The 27,053-nt window shown below is 38.0% G+C and overlaps 1 protein-coding gene across 1 annotated transcript; it reads left to right on the top strand.

The window, feature by feature from the left end:
- Positions 1–10,466: 10,466 nt before the first annotated feature.
- On the top strand, positions 10,467–26,532 carry LOC137296258 (forkhead box protein E4-like). Its single transcript, XM_067828008.1, has 2 exons — positions 10,467–11,939; positions 24,697–26,532. The coding sequence occupies exons 1-2, from the start codon at positions 10,711–10,713 to the stop codon at positions 24,722–24,724; spliced, it is 1,257 nt and encodes a 418-aa protein (XP_067684109.1). The 5' UTR covers positions 10,467–10,710; the 3' UTR covers positions 24,725–26,532.
- Positions 26,533–27,053: the final 521 nt, after the last annotated feature.

The following is a 27,053-nucleotide window of genomic DNA, read 5'->3' as shown; positions in this document are numbered from 1 at the left end:
GGTATAGAATGCTTATACCGAGCATGAGAAGAAATTAGAAAACAGGAATTAATTCATAAGAGTGTTTTGTTTCTGTGTATATACATTTCAATATTAACACAGACTCACAGATTAAAGACACACACATATATATCAACAGTATAAACATTCATTACGTTTTAACCCGCGCTGTGTTATCGTGTCCGGGGTCAGCGTTATAAGTTACACAGTCACAACTAAGACTGTTTTAGTGGTAGTGTCATGATACATTTACATGCATATTTGTATGCTTATCTGAAAGTATACCAAACTCTACATGACTTAAAAGCAAGCCGCACTGCAAACTCGCTACTGTCACCGTCTGCAGCATCAGAAACAACACCCTTGTCGGCTTCAACAACAACCTCGGTAGACTCTCACAGCACATACTGATCTCGTCACTGACTTCAAATACAATATAGTATCTTCCTTTAAGTGAACTCTAGCAAAACTTTGTGACTCTTGATATGTTTGTGTACGAATTAGCTTATCGAAAACCGCAACACGTATGTGAAATAGATCAAAGGAGAGCCGCCAGAGATCTTGCAGGTAAAATTGGAAGAGTATCTCAAATTTCCGAATACAAGTGTTTGTTAATGTGGGTAGAGTGCTAGGGGTGGCCCCCCCTATTTGAGGGGTGAGGGAAGGAAAGCGATCTAGGCAGGCGGTGACAGTTGCCGAGAAGCAATCAATTAAATCTTGGACAAAGTGTCTATCGTACCGCGTCAAGACACACGAACTCTATTTCCCATTACGTATTACATATTTCTGATACATTATGTTATGCTTAATTCAACTCAGATATTTCTACAAAACACTCACTGTAGTACATGAAATTACTGAAACAATAATATAATTATTAATATTATATATATAATTTTCAGCATGTAGAAAATTACAGCATTAAACAGAAAAAAACATATATTTAATCAACTGAATATGCGCCTGATATGGGAATTTAGGGAGATATTTTGAATCTCTTACACTATAAGGAGGCCAACCTTTCTTACATCGGAATAGATTTGGAGAATGTGGAACAAGATATTTTGAAGATAATTTCTCAGTTGCGGAAAACCTCTAAAAGTTTAATGTCACATTCCATAAGAACAGAATTACCAATATGACATAGCCTTGTGCCTGGGGATGTGACACTGTACAATGTACAGCCATTGAAACAGAACGTCGTCTTTACGATAATAAATCTTTCTTTATACCAAATATGACAATTTTAAAAGCCTAATCTGCACAAGAAAATGTCACAATTGAAGAATCTGTCTAAATATATATGTACATATTGTTTTTGAAAAGTTAAAATGCTTATGCTACTTATTTTACCATTATTGTCTGTTTATGATATACATGTATGTGTATTTTTTATTTTCTTGAACCACCGTGGGTTTTTTTTATAGAAAACTTTAAAGTCGATGATGACATCTATAGCTAGATGCTGTGTCATTGAAGACAGGGGTGATTTCATCCATGTTCATTCATGTACCGTTAAGGATCTTCTTAAAAAAGACATTTTTGAAGTTAAATAGAAGAGGGAAAGCCAAGTTCTGTGGATATCGAGCATCACTTGCTTGATAACGGTGTCAGTACCTACACCGACACGTCGCACCCATTGCAATAAAGAAGTTGAACATAGAACTTGGTTTTCATTACTCCTATCATCGTTCAATAAACTGTGTGTGTCACCAGTTTCATACAGATTCATGTTACCAGTTGGTGAGAGATGAAACTGATAGTCTGGAGCTAATAACGCCCGTCTCCGCTGAGATGTTTTGAAAAGGCGTTTCTCAACACACTAAAACGCGTAATAAACGTTGAGGCCTCAAGGGGGAAAGACCAATTTAACATTAAATCTTTGCTCCATCCTTATGGTTTTCACTATATCAGGGAAGCTAAAAGTGTAGATTTACCTGTTCGTTCCTTTTCTGGCAGAATTTGAATTTAGATAAAACCCACTTATGAACACAAGTGGCGCTCGGCTCTGCTAAATAGTTCTCAGGGGTGTTCGTATTCTCAATTTAAGTCTGTTTTCACCGCTGAACCAATGTTTATTATCACTAAATTTCGGTAAGTTCAGAATTGTTGTAGTTTTCATTCTTTGAACATCGACGTGGAAGAGTATCATGATATTCCTAGAAATCAAAGGGTTTGTAAAATGTGTAATAGCTGTAATATCGAAAATGTATATTATTTTCTGCTTCTATATTGCTGATAGTTATCTTAGAAAACAGTTTATACCACTCACGTATTTTGTAAACCCTACAAACTATATGCTTAAATACTTACTGTCCAATATAATGTGGAAATAAAGAAACGCGTTGCAATGTTTGAAGAAAGTGCGAGTAAATATCGCAATTCTGGATCAATGTATGGCTACATGTATATTTTGGCAAAAAAAACCCCAATAAACAACGAATAAACAAAATATTTTTATTGTTATTTTAAATTATTAAAACCATTTATTTCTTGTTTCAATCAAGTTGCACGAAACGCCATGAATAGAATTCGAAATTGTGCTTATTAACACCCCATGATACTATTCAGTGCAGGCAAAGGGGGAGAAATCTGTCGTCTCCACTGGTGTTAACTCTGTAACGCCGAGCAAAGGAAGTTAGAAAGAACCACACTGTAGAAAAAAGAAAATTTATTTGGTACATTCAGGACCGATTTGGGAGCAGTTCGTCTTATACAGAAATCAAGATTATTCATTGACGTGTTTTCACAGATTTTACAGTATGTACATTGGGCAGTCAAATGGTGTCGGTATCGCGGTATATTTCCACATGTGCGACAATGTAATCACTACTTTAAGTCTTACCGCTGCTTCTATACCTACACAATAAGTGCTGATATTCAAGGTATGCATCATTTCTGTATCTTTCAATGGGATGTTCGATGCTGCAACAGGTTTCTTGAAAAAATCATGGTTGAAACGGAAGGAAAAACACCAAAACCTAATTTGGGGGATGGACCAAAATTTTCACCAATACTGTTCATACATTTTCACTGAAAATTGAAACTGAGAAATGAAATAGATAAAATGTTACAATTTGTCCACACGTGCATTAGAAGGTAAATTAAGTTCTCGTTGTCCATATCTCGTATTTCAGTGAACAATGGTTATCAAACTGTTCCCACAAATTTCTCAACAGAAGTTTGCAACAACTGCTCTCTTTAGATAACTTCATATCACAGCGTACTTAGATTCGGATTAGTTCTGATTTACTCCAATCTTCATCCCACTTCCAGGCCGCTGTCTGATCTTCAATGACCCACAAGTGGCTTGCTTGCTCCTAAAATACCATGTTTAGCAAGTTGGCCATTAAAGTTATTACCAAACTGTGATTAATTTTTCTGTAATGGGTCAAGTTTTCGCAAAACACATCAAGCAGTCTTTACCGCGAGAACCTGCGAGAAGAAATATAGCGATATGATTACGCATGGGTATTGTTTTATGAATGCGACATGGGAAATGACAGGGCCGTCTCTGTGATTAGGTGATATTTTGAGCAATGTTTGTGCCGTGTTTATAATTCTATTCTTTAAGGCCCACCTGTAGTCACTCCAAGCGAGAAATGAACAAGGCGGTGACATTTTGAAACTGGCAAGCTTGGCATGTGGCAGTATACGTTTGGTCGCTCAACATCTTATAGATAATATAATATCTTAGCCAATTAGTACATCTTTAACCATATCAACATTGGTTAGTTTCATGCAAATTTAATTATGAGCGAGGGTCTAAATATTTTGCCAACCTACAGTCTAATAAGTGCATGGACATGAAAGAAGGACTACTAGTATCCAGGTAGGGATCGAACTCTACTTGGTGGTGAACGAACGCTTTAACCTTAAGGCCACCCCTCTCCAGCCCCGCACAAACCCAGACAACATGAGGGCATGTACACGGGAGAGTGGTAGAGGCATCCTACCACACGTATCAGTGACTGTAACATATGTTGCATTTGACATTACACTTTCTACAGATTTGCTGGGGTTGAATCCCATTCGGGATTCGAACCCACACTCTAAGAGATTATTGCAAGTGCACATAAAGCAAGCCACCCAACTGACACGTGTTATAACTGTCATAATTGTCTGAAGCTATTAATTGTCATCAAGAATTGGCAAAACCAAGTATACCGTAACATCTAGCTGTAGCAACAGTGACTGCTTTGCCCTAACTTTGATCATCTTTTCCGTCCTTGCCCGAACTTTGATCATTCCGTCATTGCCCTAATTTTGATAATTGTGTCATTGTCCTAACTCTGATCATTTCGTAAATGTTGACTATTCCGTCAATGGACATATCTCTTAGTGCCACTAGTCAAATATTTAATTATAGTAGAACCATGTGTTTCAATTGCAGTGTTTTACATGGGCGTTCTTTTCCACAGAAACACCCTTGATTGCGATATAAAGTGGATTCCATGGAGTGGAGCATAAAACCAGTATCACCATTCACCTTACATTTCAACAGTGTATTCAAACCTGGAAACAAACCCGTCATACTAAAATCAACATAATCAAACATGTGATACTCTTCCTATAGAATGAGAACTTAGCAGATTTTGTCTCCCAAAGAGGTCGAACCTGTAAGCCCTGAAGCTGTAATGTAGTCGAGAGTGACAAGGTCGAACCTGCAATGCTCGTGATGTTGATCACTGGATTGTCTGGTTCAGACTCGATTATTTACAGACCGCCGTCATATAGCTGGAATAGTGCTGTGTGAGGCGTAACCCTAAACTCACCCACATTAACTTGGTGCATGTACAATGTACGCCAACTATCTTTTCATGACCTGTATATGCCGCGCACAAGACGTCCAAATAAAATAATCTTCTCTTTCTTTCTATTAAACCCTTTATATTATACTACTGCGGGGGAAAACCATAATATTCCACCACTCTAATAAAGCCATGACGTGTATCCGTTCACAAAGCACATGACATTTCGCTACATATAAATTGTCAGTGCAAAAGAATACTCAGTCTGGACTGTCCTCAGAAACACATTCCTGGTGAGAAGGACTGAGTAGCCATGAATATTGCACGAATGGAAGAATTAAAATCAGTTAATTGGGTTAGCTGGAGCCCTTTATGGCTTGGAAATATCACAGGCTTTTCCAGCAGTCACTAATAAATCACAAAAAGCTTAAAAATTCACGAAGTCCACAATCGATTCAGGTACTGAATCCTCGACGCACTTGAAACTTTAGTCGATACTGTTAATTCAACCCTAAAGATGATAACGTGGTACATTTACTGCACCAGGTTTTGCAATAGGAAATCATTTCTGAGAAGTGGTTGTGAAAATTTCACCTCTCTACATCTGAGTGTTTTGAGGACTAAAAGTCCATTTTTTAAACTCGTTGATTGGAAAGATAGTAATGATAGCGACGTTGGTGATACCGACAGGTGATACAAACACAGATGATATAAACAGGTGATTGGAACAAGTGATACAGAAGATGACATAGCTGATTGGTGCTTGGCGGTACCGACAGTTGGTATTTTACAGACTAAGGTGATACATACATTACTAATTCAGACTGAATATAAAGACGGGCGATGTCAAATAGATATTTAACAATACGTCAGTGTCGACTGTCTGTATCATCTGTTTGTACCATTGGACTGCATCGCCCGTCTTTATACATGTATTCAGTCTGAATTAGTAATGTATGTGCGATGCAGTCCAATGGTACAAACAGATGATACAGATACTGACGTATTGTTAAATATCTATTTGACATCTGAAATTGACAAAGACGAACATGCGTGTATCCGAATTCAAGCCTGACGACAATGTCATGTGCCTCAAAAATACTCGATAGACTGAAAGAAATATTGTAAACATGATCTGAATGCACACGTGAATACAGCAACGATAAGTTCTTGATTTTGAATAAATTGCCTTATGTACATTACAAAGGAAGGTTTCTTTCCATGGAATAATGACACAATGCACTGGCACTATATACATGAATAATGAACACACAATCCCTGCAAGATGGGGACGTAGGTTAATTCAATGATGTTAACCCTTTGCTACTTCATCAAAGACCCGGGATCGATTCCCAGTTTGGATATCATGAGGCCATTCCAACCTTGATGTAGCACTCTTCCTGTGGTATTATGGAAATGTCTTAATAATGATTTCTGAAATACCAGGGATACCAACACAATAGATATTACCGTGTACCAACGAACTAATATGCTTGTTTATGAAACGTTTCCCTAAATCATTCCCCTAGCTGAACATGTGTTTCGGTTAATGTATAACATAGTATACCCGTTCCATCATGAAGACATTTTAAACGTGTATTTATTATCTGTCGACGCGCTGATTTAATCTCCGATTTTGCATATCGCTCATGTATGTAATCACTTTTTTTTAATCAACTCAAACTCGAAAATCCAATACGTAAAACGTCATTATCTCTCTGTTTGTAAATTGTCCAATCAACACGGACTTGTTTTAATTAGACTGCTATCTAACCAATCAGCCACCTTCACAACACTGACGTTGTGTTTTGAGGGCCATTTGACTGACAGATTGTCTAATCTATAACACGTCATGATTGACAGGACAGGTGTGGTTTATCACAGGCAAGGTGCTAAGGTTGCATTCGGGATTAGATAATGAACGATACTGTTGGTTTTACGATACATCTCTGTATAGAAAAGGAACATTGTTATTATGTACGTGTTGAATGTGATTTTGAACTTGTGAGTTGACTAATATTGCTCGTTGTTAATGTTAGAATTAACGAAAATGATGCATGGTTAGAACTGATTGAACATTACGACAATTTTGAAAAATCTGTACCAAAGAAAAGAGGAAAAGATACATAATGAAAAAGTCGTTTGCTACACGTTCTTACTACTTGCTCCACATCTGCAACCCCTACTATGCATGATTTATAGTGAAATCTGCCATCCAGTTTTTGTCTACATTCGAGCGTAAATTATTTTTAAAGTCTGTTACAAACAACTATAGCGAATATAAGTAACCTAGATTCTAGAAACAATATTCATTATGTTAAAGTTATAAAATAAAGTTTTGAAATTTGAAATTGCACTTTTATACTCCCTTTACTCATTCAAACTAAATGTTTTAAGAAAGAATACTCAACAAAAAAATGAGAGAAACTAGACGAGGAACTGCAGATAGTGTGTTCAAATACCATTTCAGCTTACCTGTGTTCACAGCCAGCATAAAAAACGTTCGTAAATGAGGTATTGTCTCAAAATGATGTACATAACAGTTTAAAAAGATAGACTTATTGTTTACGCAATATATGCAGATGGATCAACTCCCGTTCAATGCATGGACTGTTCTCCTGCAGGCAATCATTTCCTGTTGGATCCAAACATCTTAAAACAGCATTTGTCGAGAAAGCTTCGTATCAACAATACAAAACTATCCGTCGTGCATCTGCCTTTGAATCATGATCTCAACGACCCGACATGACCCTAGGGGTCAAAGGTGATATGGTTACCGCGATCCCTTTCGACTATTTCTTGTCATCAAGTTAGCGACCGCGTCGCCTGGATCTGAGGGATGACAACGTCTGGGCATGTATCTAACTGCATGCATAGTGTTGTCTCCATCTGCAGGCTGACTAGTAGAGGAAGCTACTATAGGTGTGGATACCGCTGGTGATGGTGACCATCCCTACTTTATTACACACATGATCAGTTTTGTATTAGTTTCGAAAAGAAACCATGAGATCTAGGTGCGCTTCCAAACAAAACAGTAGTTCCGCGCAAAAATGCCAAGCCGGTTTCAACCATCACAAGCCAAAATTCATTCACTCTAAAATTCATTCAATGTGTAATTCAAGCCAAGCTGCAGAGAAACCCTCGCTCACTAACATGCCACCTCGCTCACGCCAGAGAATAATCAGTCCCCGTTTGGGGAAACAGATTCCATAGCGTTAAATGAGTGAGTTAAACTTTACGTCACTTTTAGCAATATTCCAGATATATCATGGCGGACGCTTTCACCACTTGGCTACCAGTCCTTCATGGGCGTTAAGGACAGTATAGTCATATCATATTCAGAAAGCTCATACAGTCACTGAAACATGATCGCATATATCCTTTCTGTTACTGTAGTGCAAACAAACCACTACTATGAAGCTGGATACTTCTATGTAGAAAAACCCTTTCAGTCTCTGACAAGTACATGTACTTGTACTGGTGTAAAATGTAAATAAAAGTTCGTCCCGGACTTGTAACCTTTAACCTATTTGACTTTATATGTAGAACAAATTGATACAGCTACAACAGGAAATTCGTTACTGGACGACCAATGTATAACACTCGTATGCAGAGCATAACTGCAGTAACATTCAACACAAATATTAAATACTTGCAACGATAAAACATCCATGCATTTTCAGTAGAATAAACCGTTATGTACAGTTACATAGATGGACAGTGATAATTACAGTAGTGTATAAAATGACTTCATAGACAAGTCAAGCAATTGTTCCATAAGGTACAATGGCGTCTTCTCCCGTCACATACGTAACCCCTTTTTGTTCGACTCGTCAAATGTGTACAGTTAGAAACATCAATTTTGATGACTCTAGACACAATAGTTGAAATGTTGGAAATATATTTGCAGGATTGGCCCGAAATGTTTGAATACGTCAAATGAGCAAGTCTTGAATGAACAGTCGTGGGCAGCGGCAATATCTCTCTTTCCAGAATGGTTTTGTAATACAATTATGTTTTCATATTGTATATAATTATACATGGACATGGAAGGCGTGATCGTTCTGCATTGGGCATCTCAAGGAGATATAAGAGGGCGAATGGCACTCCCTCGGGACCTGACTTGTTGAATTCTACTGGCCAAAGGCACTTTGGGTACCTACAATTTCTACTGGGCTTGAATCTGTTTTGGCTTCAGGAGACAAGACATTCTGAAATGACAACATTCGTGATTGGAGGAATATTAACTCCAGGTTTTGTTTCTTATTGTCGCTGCTTGGTTGCCCTGTTTACAACAGTTTTGATTGCATGTATATCTGTGTTGATTATTCACTGCTACTTTCTGTACTTTCAGTTCTGATTCCGGGGCCAGCACATACTTGGAATTCGAAAATCATCTCAGTTCACACGCGATTGCTCTATTCCTCTCTGCATTGGACAGCTTCCAGAAGGCTGGTTCCACCTATGTAGGAGAGACAAAAGGGCAATTCACGGCCTTTTTACGACCTGACTTGCAATTCTCACCCAGCTTCCTTCCTACTGTTGATATCAAGGACGTACACGATCTTCTTCCGACATCAACACTGACAACATGCGGAATATTCGCGTGTGCAGGAATATCAAATCTAGGTCGTGCTTTCTTGTCACTGTTCTTTGGTTGACAGTGGTTACAGATCTTTGGGTGGGAAACAGAAATTGTATTTACTCTAATATACTCGTTATTCACTGCTCTTGTGTGGCTGTTCAATGTTATAATAATACACATCTAGAGCACCTAATTTCCACCCGGGGACTGTACACTGGTGCTCAACAAAGTGTAAGATAACATTAACTGGTTGAAGACTCAGCTGAGTCCGTAGATGGACTCAGCTGGAGCCGGAGGTGATGCTTACTTTGTCCTCGCATTTCTCGAGATTTCCAAGTATTTTTTGAATATGTGTAAAATCTATAATTAATGTTTTGACATGTGATTTTGTTAGTCCATTCAAGGAGATACTGAAGTCATGATCTTGTTTTCCGAAAAAAACAACTCAAAGTGACATAAATTGGATCAGTAGTAAAAAGCAAAACGAATCTGGAGTTGATCAGATGAGGGGAATCTGCGGACAGGGAGATAGGAATCACTGATTTCACAGTATAATTAAACAACACATTTCTGGATTAACCCGTGTGTCTGAATTCTAATCAATGTTTAACTTTCCATCCCGTGTCAATGACAGATATTATCAATGCCGGGCACAGGACACACATAAACGAGTATGCATCGGATGTCTTCTGTCCCTGATAGAACGGTAACACTAAGAATGTTGATTTTGAAATATCAACAAACTGTCTTCCTGTGTACGCACACTTACAATTAAAACAAACTGATCAAAACAATGAACATGATGTACAACATGTAGTTAATTTTTCTTTCATTCAAGAAACAGTATAGTACTCAAAACTAAAACAACACTACTGTTATAGAATAATACCCAATTTCAACATATTCTATTAATCACCTTCCCCATACACCCCACGTGTTTTTGTTATGCTAGGCGTTAAGCGTTGAGCACTCTTATCTCGACATATACCAAGTAATCTCAGTCACGCCCCCTTGCGGCCACCCCTTTAACTAAACCCAATGACGCTAGCTGTACGATAACAACAACCAATCAAAGAGCGGTTCTTGCTTGCATGAGAGGAACTGATTATAGTAACAACCAATCAGCAGCCACATTTCATTCAGGGTAGGGCCAACTCGGTATGGGTCGCCAAGTATTAGCTCTTAATGGCGGCTCGGGTTTGATAGGGCTTGATTACTGGAGATTGTCGGAGTTTGCCCACTGTGTATGAGTTTGTATTCCAAGAAAGTGCTTCACATATAGCGATTTCATAGCTCGGCGTTATTCAGTCACGAAGGAGGTCTGAGCCGTCTGTTTTTCAAACAGTGGAGAAAAACTTGTCGAGTTTTCCTCACATGATGCAGAACTCTCCCTTTGAAGGTAACGGGTATCAGACAGGTCTCTATGGATCATCGCCCGGGTATGATGCGGGTACCATTAAACTACATCATGGACACTACCCAGAGACGGAATCGTGCTATGGAAATTACATGAATACTCCCAACACGTCGCCAAACTTCCTCCCGCGAGAACCTCCTACGTATGCGGAATCGACTTTCTTTCATTCCGGATTCGTGCCAAATTCCAGCCCGTCTTATTATAAAGTCCCCAACCGTCAGGTGGATTTGAATGGGTATGACATACAGAGAAATGACCAGGTGTTGATAAAACCCGAATTACCGATCGGAAATGGATTGGACTTTGTTCAAAGGTACGATATGGAGGAGCCGAAAGTTCTTCATGAGATGGACGCCACTGTGACAAAACTAGAACATGACCCTGATCAATACAAATCAACTTACCAAAGTCTCACAGCGGAACAACATGATGGACAGACAGAAGAGAGACTTGAACAGATGAATAAAGAGGAACTGGTTGAAGAGAAGAAAGAAGAAGGGACGGTAGACGCAACAGACAAGAACGACGAAGAAACGGGTAAAAATAATCCAGATGTAAAACCAACACTCTCCTATATTGCACTCATAGCTAAATCAATACTAGAGTCCTCCCAGAAAAGACTGAATCTTGGTTCCATATATTCCTGGATTGAGAAGAACTATCCGTATTATCAAAACAAAGGTCAAGGTTGGAGGAACAGTGTCCGACACAATTTGTCCCTCAATGACTGTTTCATCAAAGCTGGCAGGTGTGAGGATGGCAAAGGCAACTACTGGGCGATCCATCCAGCCAATATACAAGACTTCATGCGAGGGGACTTCAGACAGAGGAGGAGGTCCAGGAGAAGAGGGAGGAAGAAGGAAGGAGAGTTTGGGATGTACCCCATGACTAACGGTTACCTGAGCACTCCATCAGCCACCCTGAATCCAGGGATGGGGTTCAACCACCCTGCAGCCATTGGGTCCATATACTCCCCCTACACAGAAGCAGAGAGACGTGCATACAAACTGGACGAAGCGTTGTTAAGGCAGAGTATGAACAATCCATTCATGAGATGGTACCACAATGGGAACTATGGAGGGTCGAACGGGACATCTTGCAATAGCGGCATGTATGGAACAAGCTCTGGGCAGTGGCAGGGTTACAGCGACAACACATCGCAGTCCATGTACCAGTCGTTCTCAAGGTATGTCGACAGTTACACCAGTACAAAACCTAGCTCATGTCGGCATGTGTAGTAAAAGGTCGATGCGTCTCATTTTATGAATAAGACATGTACAAAAATATGGTAGAGGACAAATCCGCGAATACTCACTTGGCGACGTAGCGGGGTAGTCGTCATGCCTAGCTTAACACCAACAGGCAGCACTTTCAGCAATTCTAGCCATGTTGTTATTGTCCACACTTATTACTATAGGCTATTTATATACTGCGCAGCTTGTACATGTTGAAGGGATGCTGTACATGTTGAAGGGATGCTGTACATGTTAAAGGGATGCTGTCCATGTTAAAGGGGTGCTAAATATTTGGTGAGAAGTAGGGAAGTCAAATGTTTATGTGTTCATACCAGATCAGAACAAACTTCATATTCGAATATGAAATTGATTAAAGCATTATCAAACAATATTAAACGTATTAAAAATGAACTTATGTTTGCAGGTTTTTGGTTTTCAAAATTCAATAGCATATCATAATCAACGTGTTTTTTTAATTGTGTTATTGTAAGTACATAACGCCATGATGGTTGAGCTGACATTTGGCTTGTTGTACATTTCATTGCCACAAACAACACCCGGCCTTCCAACTGCTGTTAATATGTACAATGGCAAAGGTAGACTACAGTATTGTAGGAATGTATGCTGTTGACTGTTGCCTTCTCGCTGTGAATAGTGGTATTTACACTCAGTGACACGACCAGAATAAACAATCACACGTTGGTAGGCAGTAACATTGAAATAAGAACAGCATTAAAATAAGACAGTATTTCTAACTTTATCCCAGAAATTATATGATTAATAAAACAAATGTAAAATGCAAGAGTATTTACTTTTCACGCAGAGACACTGGGAGATATTTGTGTTTACAACAGTTATATTAAACGATCAGCGTGACTTTTAACAGAGTGACTTTAACAGAAATATGTCAGTTACATTTAGGTACAAACACGAAATGGAAGGAATTTGTAGAAAGGGGTCAATTAAAAATACGTAAACATTACTCTTTCAACTAAAATCAGTTATGACTGGACATAAATTTATTGTGCAATGGACTTACAAATATCATTGGAATGCAGACATTACCAGTTACATTTGAAACTATTTGTGTGTGATAAGTTCCATATTTCACTTAGTTCGTTTAGGTGAAATATTCAAAGAGGGCAATATTAAAGTGCATCAGCGCCATTGACCCCCACAGCTACGTCACTAGGACAGTACCAAAAGAGATTTCAGGTGTGTCGTGTAGACTTAGAAGCTAGTGATGCATTTTGTGTCTCCACACGGTGACAATGAGTATGCACGTATTACGTGTATAAATTTACTCAACACTTGTACATTTGGTTTGGGCAAAGTCTATAACGTTACTGGAGTTAAACCATAAATGATCACAAAACCGTAAAACCACGTGAAAGATGAATATCTATTTACAATTGAAAGTACCGTGAAAGCATTGTAGTGTTAAACTTTGTAGCGTCATGTCTGTTCACGTCTTCAACAATAGGGTCTAAAACACAAAACAGTTATAAATCTTTAACCATTAATAAGTTATCGTTATGGTCGTAAAATACCATTTAAGTTAATTTTGTTATTATACTTCTTTTGCGTCTTTGCTGTTTTCTTGAGTGTTAAGAGGTTGGATTATTCACATATCTCTCAACACTCGCCTGACGCGTTGTTCTGCAGAAAATCTGCCATGTCGTTATTTCCTTTTTGACGATACTGTGAAAATGTCTTGTGGTTTACATCAACAGCTAGATACTAACGCAGTCAGATTAAACTGCTGACACTTTCGGCCCGTAGCCTTGCACGTATATACTGTTATGTCGATGTTCTCATTCTGTCAGAAAACCAGTTGGACTCTCTTCATTACAGGTGCCAAGTCTTACCTCGTTGTTTTCGATATTTGCAACATTATGCTATAAGCTTCTGTGTGTAATTTCCTAACCTGACAGACGAAGCACAGTCTCTTGTTATTTGTTAGGGCAAAATAACATTAATTAACGTGGTTTGTTGCACACGGAAGGGTGTTGGTGGCGTCGGGATATATCTGAAACGTCTAGTAATTGCGGAAATGCATGATAATAGTTGAGCCAACAGTACCTCCATGAAGAGTTACATCTTGTCTCACTAGAATGTCTCACATGGGCAGACTCAGTGAAGATATTACATTGCAATACTGAAATATGAAAATAATGAACATGGTTTCTTATGGTTTCTCACTGCACAGGAACAAATGAATAACATTTACGCTTAGAACTACTTTTCTTCAGAAACAGTGTCTAACGATATCAAAGTGACATTGTACTACACGTTTTCACCTAATAATTTCACTAACGACCTTCCTTGTTCACTAATGCCACCCCAAACACCCCAAACCGCCGCCTAAATTCTTACACAAATGTCGATATGTGTCGCCCATATCGCGGAACATATGACCGCTCATTTGGGGTCATTCCATATTCCTATTACCAATATCATTCCATAATCCTGTTACCAATGTCATTCCATATTCCAATATTCCAATATCATTTCAATACGTTACAGACCATAACCTACTACTGAGTGTTGGAATTTTGAGACGCAGGAAAGTTAAACGCGCTATTGTAACGTGTGGGAATTTTAGTCGGCGATTTGGGTACGTCCAAACTGACAGGTGGCGATGTGAAACGTTTTAGATTAGCTATTAAAAAGACAATCCAATACAGGATAAAAACAAGCAAACAAACAAAAAACTGGAAAAAAGATTACCAAAGTTTACAAATATCATGTTGTATTCAGTAATTGTATATCAACACAAACACGTATTACACTTCAGGACACCAGTAACAGCAAAGTACGAGCTGAACTTCCACGTGAAAACAACCACGTTTTGTATTCTGTAAGAACACACACATTATGTGCTCTCTGTTAGTTCTTCTAGTTTAGCAAGTGCTAGCATACATCGGGTAATTGCATTTTCATGTAACATGTTTATCTCGCAAGGCAGCCTGACAGAGTTAATGTTTTAGTCACAGCCACAAGTGAAAATTTCGACCTTGTCATGTCGTGTTTTGTGCACCACTAGCTTTCCAACAGATATTCATGATCTCATTCTGACCTCACAGTGATTTAAAAATCGCTGTCTGATTAAAGGTTGTTCAGATATAAGCTGTGTACAACATTATATACTTTGCATTCTATACTTTGTCATCATATAGTTTTTGAAAAACAACGCACAGGTGAACAAACATTTGACCCCTAAACTTCCCTCTTTTTTCTCAAGTCTTTTCGTTTGGTGGGTACGAGGTATTCATATAATCTGCATAAAAATGTGGCCTCGAATCCAGTCTTCATTTGTGATGTCGTTAAGTATGGTGTTATATTGTTATTAATGATACTGAAATATTGCCGTCATTTTGAAGAATATATTTGCTGAAACTGTAGTCGCACCAAGACCATTCACATTTCTGTATTGGAATGGAATAATCATTTGAAACACGGATTGCCTCTTCATTAAGATACTTGTTTTATTTATGGTGTTATTATTGCAGATATGTTTCTGGTTGTTTGACGTGTAACGTGTAATTCACGTGATGGTCATGCAATGTGTTTTATCGTATGTCTGCTCCGAAATGAAACTATGTTGCTTTGTTGACTTCATAATCTTTAAGTAAGTTGAAGGTAAGCTTCATCTTCAGACATTCTTCATTCCCAGGGTACTTGACGTCATCATGACGTAATTATCGTCTGCTGCGATAGTGTCACACGCCATCTTGAAATCCCTGTCAGTGATAATTAGATGCCCGTTATCGGTTTCGGACGATTTGACCTTGACTCGAATTGAGCCTCAACTGTTGTTAAACACACTTCTCGTCCCGTTAATAGCGAAAGGATCTCATATCTAATCAAGTACTAGTAGTTAACTAAATTGACCATGGCAGATTGGTAGCCACCTGTGGACACGCGCCATTTTCCCGGTCTTGCGAAATCAAAACTGAAAAAAAATACATTGGGAGATATTAACATAATGGAAACTGAGAATGTCAGTTTTCTGCTAATGCAGAATGAACAGCTAAAAACGTGTTGTATACAGCTAGGAAATACCAACGGTACATTTCTTCTGTTACCAACTGTTGTCATGCAATTGCCGAGATGCAAAACACAAGTTGTGTCAATTATCTTCAATAACTCTTGTTACATGTCAACAGAGCTGAATAAAACAATCGTAAAACAACACACGTTGTGTTTCATGGAAAATTTAAATGAAACAGTAGCACTCAGATATTGATAATAAATCCGAACGTCAGCACCAGAGAATAATCAGTCATGTTATTTGCAGAAATTCCAATGGGGGAAAAGTCAAAATAGTAACGAAAAACACTTAGCAGAAACAGTATCACAATATATATTATATATATATTACGTGTATCACCCTCAAGAATAATACAAAAAATTATAAATAAAAAAAAATTATTCTAATTTTGCATTATTATAACGAGATCCGTCAAAACTATCATGTGACAAATTCAAAGAATTACTAATTACTGAAGCAAGTTATAGTGTTTCTATTATTGCACCAAACTGTTCGATTGTCTTCTCAGTACAGATTAGATGTGTTGAGGTTCCTCATAATAAAGTCATTGTGATTTACTTTGCTGGATTTATTTTCTTAGAAAATGACACCAGTGATAAGATGTTCTATTCATTTCATTCATCATATTCTGAGAAGGAATTTCTGAAACTGACTTTATGTCCACGTTTGTAATTGTAAATCATGAAATAATATATAGATCATATGCCAGTTTAATTCAAAATTAAACCATATTGTGATGATATTTTTAAATATATTGACACTCTACACTCCCTCAGATGACAGGTTTGAATTAATTCGTGTTTTCATATATTCATAGTAATGTTAATAGATTAAAGTGCTTTGATTTAATTTATTCCTTAAATATGTCAGTTGTCTAGTAAACTAGTCGGTACAAATTGCTCATGGATTTAATATATGATTTCTCCTACGGGTGTTTTTATTTTGACATATAGTACATTTATTTTAAAAAATGATCAGATATGCACGTCCTTAGCTAAAATGTCACTGTAATAGCTATGAAAGCGCTAATTAATTATTAGTTTAACTGAACATTGCATTTGCCCATGTTTGATCTGAAGATGAGACAAAAGCGTACATATCGCAACACCTTCGTATTCAACTAAGGAGATGATGCGTTTTGCCAATAGAATACTAGAACGTGTAATCCTCACAGTTAAATTCTTACGATAGTGAGCATTGCAATAAATTCGGAAAGTAAAACGACGGAGAAGTATAACTTAAATTTTGTGTATTAATTTATTAAGATATGTGTATTACTTTTGTCATAAAATACTACTAAGCTCATTGCACTTGTATGATATTTGTAGGTTTGAACTGCTTGCAATCTGCTTGTTTGTCAGGTATTGTAGGTAATACTATGGTTTCTCCACATAACAGTGAAAGCTTGTTTAGATGAGTATAGAGGCAAAAACATATTTCCGCAACTACAGATATTCTTGCCCAAATATGAATGATAAATACAGATCATAAACATGTGTTTAAGAATATAGAATCTGACAGATTCAGGAATTTTTAATTATAAACTTTCACTTAGAGTTTAACAGGGTTGTATTTTTCCTTTTCGGCATAATTATTGTTTAAAAACAGTTTTGCTTAATACAGGAATGCAGTCATAATTTCAATACAACACTGACACTCGTAAGGGAAATACTTCATGAAGCAGTCTCCTGGTGAAGTGAACAAGCGAAATGAACGAAAATGTATCAGGGGTAATACTAAATACTACTATATATAATTCTTGTCTAGCTCATTTGTTTTGGCACATGCCAAGAGAATAAACCGTTTTCTGTGGGAATGAAAAAGATCAAATCTTCTAAAAACATGGTTAAAACAGAAGTCTGCAGTCTTAGATGGTCTTCAAATATGTAGAATACTTCTTGGTTGGTTCTAGTTACACTTTGTATTTCATACGATAGATTTCGGAAGACAATTAACGTTACATGGTATTTTATTTAGTGACACGAGTCAAAATATGGTTTACTTGTTATAAATAAATACTTTAACAGTTCATTTAAAATTGGTATTAACTAATATTTTTCAGTTATACATTTATACAAATTTGTATCATATTTGCACATGCACTCGACATACTTTATTTCCACTTGGACAGCCAGTTTGGTTATAAGTAATAATTAAAAGTAAATTATTTCACAATTGTCAAAAAAACGGAGATCACACATTTTATGAAGGGCATGTCGTGTTATCATTGATTTTTAGCACACTCGTATGTCTGGGCAATAGACCAACACCTCTTGTGCGAATTATGTCAGTGACAATTGCAGCTTGTGTCCTCGCTTATTGGCAGTGATCAGTTTATGTACTTTCAACGGATATTTTTCATCTTGCGTGCAATGGAATATGTTTAAGTTGACGATCAAGAGTGAAAACGGATACGAGGAGACTGAAGGTATTATTTCCTGACAAGCATAAGTCGTTGTCGTTTAGAAGTGTGAAAACATGTCATTATTAGGTTGTGTTATATTTTCGTAAAGGTAGTTCAGTTTAATAACATATATGTAATATCGGATTGTGACGTGATCGTTTCAAGAAAGAAATAATCTAATATAGAATATTAGTGTAAAAAGTGAAAAAAATGCTCTAATATTCAGACTATCATCAGACAAGATAACATTTGGTATAGGGGGCAAAACAGCTGTTAAGTCTCAGGAATGAATTCACTGACACGGGGTATGATTGCGCACACTACTACCCTTAATGTTAATAAGATGAAATGCACCTTATGCTAAATATTCATTATTACACATAAGATTGGGGTGTACGTGTGTATGTATATGTTTGCACACAGTCCAAACAAGCAAACAAACAAACAAACAAAACCCACCGGTTCACGCAGATTGAACAAGTTACAGGAATATATGTGCACTAGGTTACATGTGTTTCGGATGTCGGGTGTGGGATGTCAGGTGTCGGATGTCGGGTGTTCGAGTTCCCTAGAATCACTATGAGCACAACACAATTAGTTTAGTCCGTATGGTGTGTTCGCACTGAACAATTATAAATTATGTTTGTTTTGTACAGAGCGAACCATATGAAGTTAAATAGGGAATGTAAAATGATAATAAATTTCAATGAAAGCGACAAAATCACGCTTACATAAAATCCAGTTTATTACACGGACTAGATAACATGGTATTGATTCACTTAACTGATGCTGAACACAACGCGAATATAACCGAAATCCGATGGAAATACTGAATAACGGTAAATATATACCCACACTTTACATTCAAAATTACATTTTCTGCACAGGACCACAACTGGTGATAGTAATAAATTCACGAATGTCGTGTATGGAAATTATCCTGTGTAACTAATAATAGAGAATACAAATGTCCATATTTACTTCATACTTTCGATTAAAGAATCCGTTGCTCGAATTGTGTATATACTTGGGTTGCAAGATGAAAGACTGTTAACATTTTTCTTCACTTATAAGCGGTGGAATGTGTTTCGGCCGATCATCGAGATGGTTGTTCTGTGACGTTGACACCTGCTGTTTATATAATTTAATTAATTTACCTTCATGAATCGCTATGATGTTTTGGAACATATTGTTTTTGATGAAGTATATTTGACTAACAAAAATTGTGAGAATTCTGACAAAAGCTCATTAAACATACACATACGAATTTGAAATATCAGTAATGTTTGACAATTACAGGGGCCGCTAGATGTGATGACATATAGTCAGGAAGGAGGTAACACGGGGTACCACACGTGTCGTGTCTCTAACATATAACGCCAGCCGTATTCATACTCTAAGCAGTACTCTAAACTTATATTTACTTAACTTTCACATACTATTCACCTGTTTACACGTTATATTTACTCAATTATTTTATACACTTTTTCTACGCTGCATTTTCTCAAACTAAGTATGTTTTAACTAAAACATTTAGCTGTGACGATAGTTCTACTAATGAACTGTTATAAATGTTATATATGCTAAACTTAACTAAAACAGTTATCTGTGATGATAGCTCTACTAATGAACTATTGTAAATATCATATTTGGTAAACTTAACTAAAACAGTTATCTGTGATGATAGCTCTACTAATGAACTATTGTAAATATCATATTTGGTAAACTTAACTAAAACAGTTATCTGTGATGATAGCTCTACTAATGAACTATTGTAAATATTATATTCGGTAAACTTAACTAAAACAGTTATCTGTGATGATAGCTCTACTAATGAACTATTGTAAATATTATATTCGGTAAACTTAACTAAAACAGTTATCTGTGATGATAGCTCTACTAATGAACTATTGTAAATATTATATTTGGTAAACTTAACTAAAACAGTTATCTGTGATGATAGCTCTACTAATGAACTATTGTAAATATTATATTTGGTAAACTTAACTAAAACAGTTATCTGTGATGATAGCTCTACTAATGAACTATTGTAAATATTATATTTGGTAAACGTAACTAAAACAGTTATGTGTGATGATAGTTCTACTAATGAACTGTTATAAATATTATATTTGCTAAACTTCCACTTTGTAGAGCCCCCGGTTGCTGGGTGTGTAGGTTCGCTGACTTTGTGCACTGGGAGTATGGGTTCGAATCTGGGAATAGACTGAATGATGACCAATCCGATCTAGGAATTTAGGTATTACGTGACATGGATACACGTTAATGCAACGCGCTGTATTTGGACTCGTGCAAACAGTATGTTTACGGCGTTAGGGTCTGCAAGGTTTGGGTTTCATTGTAACGTCAGAAATACCATAGCAGTACACCAAAGTGGTCACTGTTTTAAACAGAGAGATCTGAGATAATTCGTGATTCCCTGATTTTCTATAAAGGATATAAAGAACTATGAGGATAGTGTAGTGATGTGTTGTGTGTGTCGAGTGCGGAGGCGTCGGGTGTGGGGTTGTGGGGTTGTGGGGCGTGTGGGGGTGTGGGGGTGTGGGGGTGTGGGGGTGTGGGGCGTGTATCTTTTGGCGTGGGGTGGTAAATGATGAACCTTGATAAATTGCATCAAGGTGGACATTTCTCTGTATCAACATATAATTTTCAAGCAGAGAAACTGTTACCCGTCGCGCAAGAGGTATACATTCTTACTAACATTATAACTATATGTTACACATGACCGATGAAGTAAAAGCTAAATACCAATCTGTAAGAATCCCCCAAACGTCACATATCCTCATGACATTGTTCCATCAGTTTTCCCTGCGAGTGTTTCCATGGCGACAATGCAAGGTGAGGGAACCGAACCAGGAACCATGCTATCTATGAAATCAAAGACCTTCATATATCTGGAATTCTAACTTCCGCCCAGACCACTGACCGTATCTACATTCAGGATACAGATAAATCTTTCAAATTGTATGTGAACTATTTCGGAAATGAATGTGTATGTCAATAGTATTGTTAATACATTGCCGACCACCCGAGCTGATGATAATGATTTGCTGTGTACTGTACACAACCCCTCGCATATTAGCGATATATGTCTAGGCACACTGTACGACCAAGGGTCTGCCTTTGATCACTAGAATTCTTTCCACTCGTAAACCCACAGCTATCGAGAAACCTTGCGAGATAGTTCGTGACTCCTTGGTGATAGTCCCCTACGACTGCTCTCAAGGAGGAGGGGCACTGGACAGGACCTCTTACGATCTCACGGATTGAAGGACCCCAGGCTGGTTGATCAGATAAAGAAACAATTCTCAACACGTTCGTCCCTGCATGGCTTCTGAAGTCATCATGACTCTGAGAGAATTGGGAATTTATCGCATTCTCAGCATTTCTCCGTGATATGGAGCGGCCCTGGAATGCTTGTATTGGACAGGCAATGTTGTGATAGTACAGTGTACTAGACTTTCAGTTAGTAAGGTACCACTTTAAAACAGGGTTCGAAAGTGACGGAAATGAATGGTTTGTAATTTATGTGACACCCTGTGTGTGGCTATGGTGTTCTGACTAATGAGTGGTTGTTGTTTAACGCCGTATTACCAACGCTGCAAATATTCCCGTCGAGATGTTTGAAGGATCCTGATTGGATAACATAGGACTCATACTCATCACGTCAACCAATGTTGAATCTCTTCAGTGAAGATTGTTTCTCACAATCTTGAAACTAAATGACAAATAGATCGGTAACTGTGACTGACATACGACTTTTTGATATAGGTATTTATGATTGTGTTTGTAGTGGTGTGGTATTAAGACATTAGAGTGTACATGCAGTGCACACGGTGAAGAGACACGCCACTTAACAACGTTACACGCCTCACAACAGACGGCTGTTCTCGATCTCTGAGGCATGTCATGCCGATAGTCACGTTAAGGTCTACTATTAACCAGCACAGTGCTTGCTGGGACATTTCAAAGGTCATGTGGAAGACAGATCGATAATAACTTCGCCTATTGACTTATGACAACACAGTCTGATCAAAACAAACAATCCGAAATGAATACCCCAGTCAGAGGCACTTGAAGTGCTAAACGAGTGAGGCCAATTTGTGTAAGCGTTACGAACAGAAAACATTCAGGCGTCAACCAGCTACGTCTTTGACGTTATGGTGGTCGCTGTGCCTGCAGCTCCACGTAGAGGAAGCTCAGACGGGTAGATCCACCCTTATAGGCATTAGTATTATTTATCAAATATTGTCAGTCAGTGGGATGGATTGAAGTAACACGGTGTGTCAGATTAACGTTGAAGGACGTTCATACTGGGACAGGTCTTAGGCGGTTACTACCGTAGTGAAACCTACTGGTGAAACCCATAGGTGAAATCCATAGGTGAAACCCATTGGTAAAATCCATAGGTGAAACCCACTGGTGAAACCCATTACTGAAACCCACTGATGAAACCCACGGATAAATGACTGACAAATAATGAAGCACAATCGATGATTCGAATGAACGATCACTGGATCCTGGTGCGAAAAAGGAACGCACTCTAATATCACCAGTTCCCTCGGATTGTGGGGTTAGATTAGGTTGCGAGGAGTGAGTGAGTTTAGTTTTACGCCGCACAGATTGCGAGGAAGATGTCTAGAAGTCGTTTACGTTCTATCGGGTAGTCAGGGTAGAGGACGTGGTCGAGGGCATGACATGGGATACCAACAGTGAGGATAGATGCTCATATTGTCAGTCATTGCATTGTCTGGTCCAGGGATTCACAAACTGCCACCTCAGAGTCTGACTGCTACTGGGCGCGGCCTTAAGGAACAAAGAAAGGCAGGCAGAAGGAAAAGTATGTGTTGGTGATGTTTGGTTAGGTATTACATTTCGTGAAATACAACAGCACAATTAACAGTATTTTTTGTAATATACAGACACAGACCCTGGCGTAGCTGTACACTGTGTATCTCTCACTGGATATCGGTACACATACTCTGAACTAGATCAAGTTACCTACATTATTTTCACATTCTCAAGGAATAAGTCACCACTTTGTATAGCGGTTGTAAGTATAAATGTGTTGCAGTATTTACAAACGCACGAAGGACATACATCGGGAAAAGGGTGTAAATGTATATGAAAGAAATATGGGGTTTACTGACGATTTTAATATCCAACTGGTCAAAGCCCCATATGTCAGCTATGCCACACTGAAAGAGATATCAAACATTTAGCTCATTACCGGCTTGTTGAGAGTTTCATTGAAGCACCGCAAACTTGACACTCAGGTCTAAGACACAAAATACATTGCCAACGGATCACCATTTCCTTTATTCTAGTTGTTTTCATTCATTTTGTGCTACCATGAAACATGGATATAAGTTTCTTTTGTCCTACACTGTATAGAATGTCTTAAATATGAAATACGTACTCGACATCAAAGGCACACAATGCCTGCATTATCTAGGTAAGTACATAGAGAGAGACTGTGCAATGAAGGGTGTACCTGAAGATGGGGACGTAGCTGTACTGTTATTGGAAACTTAAATATCCATTCATACACATTGATACAAAACACTGAAATGATAGGATTGAGTGAAGTATTGGATATGTTAATAACTGAAATACGCAAGATTTTCTTGAGCAGAGATAGAATTCTTAGGAGCAAATCGTAGCAGGTGTAAACATATACGTAACAAGAGAGTGTCCCTGGAGTATTAACGGAAACCTTAAACCTGCAGTGCCACTGTATATAATCATGATGGCGTTCAGTATAGTGACTGTCACGGAATTTCTGCTCTAAAAAGGCATAATTGTAATTCGCCTGCTGCATGACAAGATTTGACCTGATGAAGTTTTGAAATTGAATACATGTGTTCCTCTTTTTCCAGAAATACTGATATCTGATTTTTACGAAACAATACGTTTTATAGCAGAATATGTAAGAATAGTTTCAGCACAGACATTACTATTAACTATTGTATAAAAGACCGAACATATTTGCTTTCTGAGACATTATTGTAACCCTTGTACTTCGTGTTGACCTTTACGGTCATATTTGCATTTTTTCTTCTGTAATTGTAATTGTACGACAAATCCAGAGCCATAAAACGTAAACAAGGAGATTAGACGCAGTTCGGCGGGAGCTAGCGCCATGCGGCTTCGCAGACTAGATACTCCTGATGATTAATTCAAACGCCTAAAGAACACTCGTAACATGTTTCTTTACTTTTCCTTTCAGAAGCTACTCAACACCCACTCTAGTATAGGTGACCACGATCAAGGTGGATTCGATCTCAGAACAACTGCCTTTGATTTGGGAAAAGGACACGAGATCTCGAGGAGCGAGTTTACGTCTGCTGTCTTGTGACGTCACGGGGTCGTCTGCTCCTCCTGGCCTTACAGACATGGCGGCGCTTTTGATATACCCGATAAGACTATGAACGTCGGGAAAGGTTGAGGTGAGACACGAGGCCAGCTGATTCAAAAATGCCGAGCTGGGTCACTTGAATTCATGTGAACCTTACAAGCAACAAAAAGGGATTTGTTGGTCAGACTGGGTTCGCTTGAAAACGTCAGGTGTAATTAGCTTCTGTCGACGAACACCCAGTGGATGAATCCCGTTGGATGTTGAGCGTAGGCAGACTGTCAACTGGCCTCTCTGGAACAAGGTTATTTATCACCAACACAGCGGTGTTTCTCATTCGTGGGAACTCGAGCACTATATGTCGGCATACTTCGGCAGCTAAAGACCATACTCCGGCCACGGAATGTTCACATCGGACGACGATTGCTGGGTTTATTTTTGCAGATAGTTATCAAATAATTGAGAGACTATAGACTCCGATGGGAGATTATGTATGGCTGAATCTGTCAGATGGTTTTAGCTGTTCCCGGCTATCTAAGTCTACAGGAACACCTAGTTAAACCACGGTGGATTTGTTTAACTAATGATTTAGTGCTAATGAATGAACGGACCTGAACAATGCTGGTGGTGATAGAATGGTGTAAACTGTATCCAACACTATTTGCCAAATTGTGGAGTAGGAATAGTTTTGAGATGTAAGTGGTGTCTTTAATGTTGTTATATGACCAGTTGCTATCACTATGAACATGTATGAATGATCTTGTAGACATTGGTATTATCCAAAAATATTTTCTTTATTCATCCACAGGGCCCATATATACAACTATAACATATAGATTTCCAGCTATCTTCTGATTAAGAAAGATGTGAATTGATAAATCTGCAATTGAAACTCGCTATTCCTAAACCCTTTTAATCCTCACTTCCCTTCATCTCGACCGTTAACTGTTTGAGTATCCAATGACTTGGGTGTGCGGACGTATTTAACACGGACGGTATGGTTCCGATTAACTGGGTTTAAATTTGTTTCCTGTTGACATAGCATATTTTGATGTATTTGAAGCAATGAGACTGTGCTTTAGTAAAGAATAGTAATAGTGAGTGAGTTTATTTTACGCCGCACCCAGCAATATTCGCGCTATATGGTGCCGCAATAGTAATAACTGATCCTGTGTAGTACCAGACATTGAGAGGTTGAGTCAGAGGACGCTGTTCAGAGCAAACGAATGTCATATGAAATCCAGTTAAACGTCTTCACCAACAATTGTACAATTTCAAAAATATATTCATATTAGGTGTTGACAGTGTGTTTAAAGCAATGTACACTCTTTTGGGCTCAATTCTGATTTCCTAGTCTAAACAAGATGTTACATTTGAAATACTACTAACAGCCAACTTCTGATGTATCACTCATGGTAACATCTCAAACTATCATCTGTCACGAAACGGACTCGAAAATCGATCTGATACAATTTAATCTATTGTTCATAATGAGCCAGGGTGTAAGACTATGGCCGGAGTTGAAATGTGTAAAGTGAATCTTGCTGTCTCACCAGCGTGTATACAGATATTATACGTTGTATATATGTACATATTACCGGGAGTGGATGTATTTAATTTTAACCTATATTTGTACATATTTTCAAATGTTTATATATGCATATGTTCACAATTGTATACCACAGAAATAAAATGCGTACATTTTCCATCTGTTGTATGTTCTCAAGTTGAACTCACGCTACAGAAGGGCTGTTAAGTTGCCCTTCCAGCTGGGTCACCAGGGAGTGACACAACACCCGTTTCATAATCACATTAAATCACTACCCGAGCTTACGATTATGTCATGAACATTTGTTTATACATTAGTATCATACAGCGATAACACCAGGTGTTCGCGAATATATGAGTGTGTCGCACTATTGGCGCCCGTCACAAACATATGCAAACACAAGTCAGTTGTGTTCCTGAAAAAGACCTACAGGAGAATATGGCTCAAGCCAAAATACGGACATACATGACATTGGACAAGAACCAAATGGCAAGGACAAATTCTTTTGAACGCAAAAAGAAAAGTTGAAATACATTAGTAGATTCGAGTCCTCTGTAGAGTTGACATCCAAGTTCACCTATGTTATATATGACTTGGGAAATGTTATTCCAGACGGAGATGACTGGTAAGTTGAGTGAGAGAAGGATTGCTACTTTTCCACTGGGTTTTAATGCGGACACAG

This window comes from Haliotis asinina, chromosome 9 (assembly GCF_037392515.1).
Source record: "Haliotis asinina isolate JCU_RB_2024 chromosome 9, JCU_Hal_asi_v2, whole genome shotgun sequence".
Classification (NCBI taxonomy): domain Eukaryota; kingdom Metazoa; phylum Mollusca; class Gastropoda; order Lepetellida; family Haliotidae; genus Haliotis; species Haliotis asinina.
Note: the sequence above shows the minus strand (reverse complement) of the source record. Positions and strands in the feature narration are given on the sequence as shown.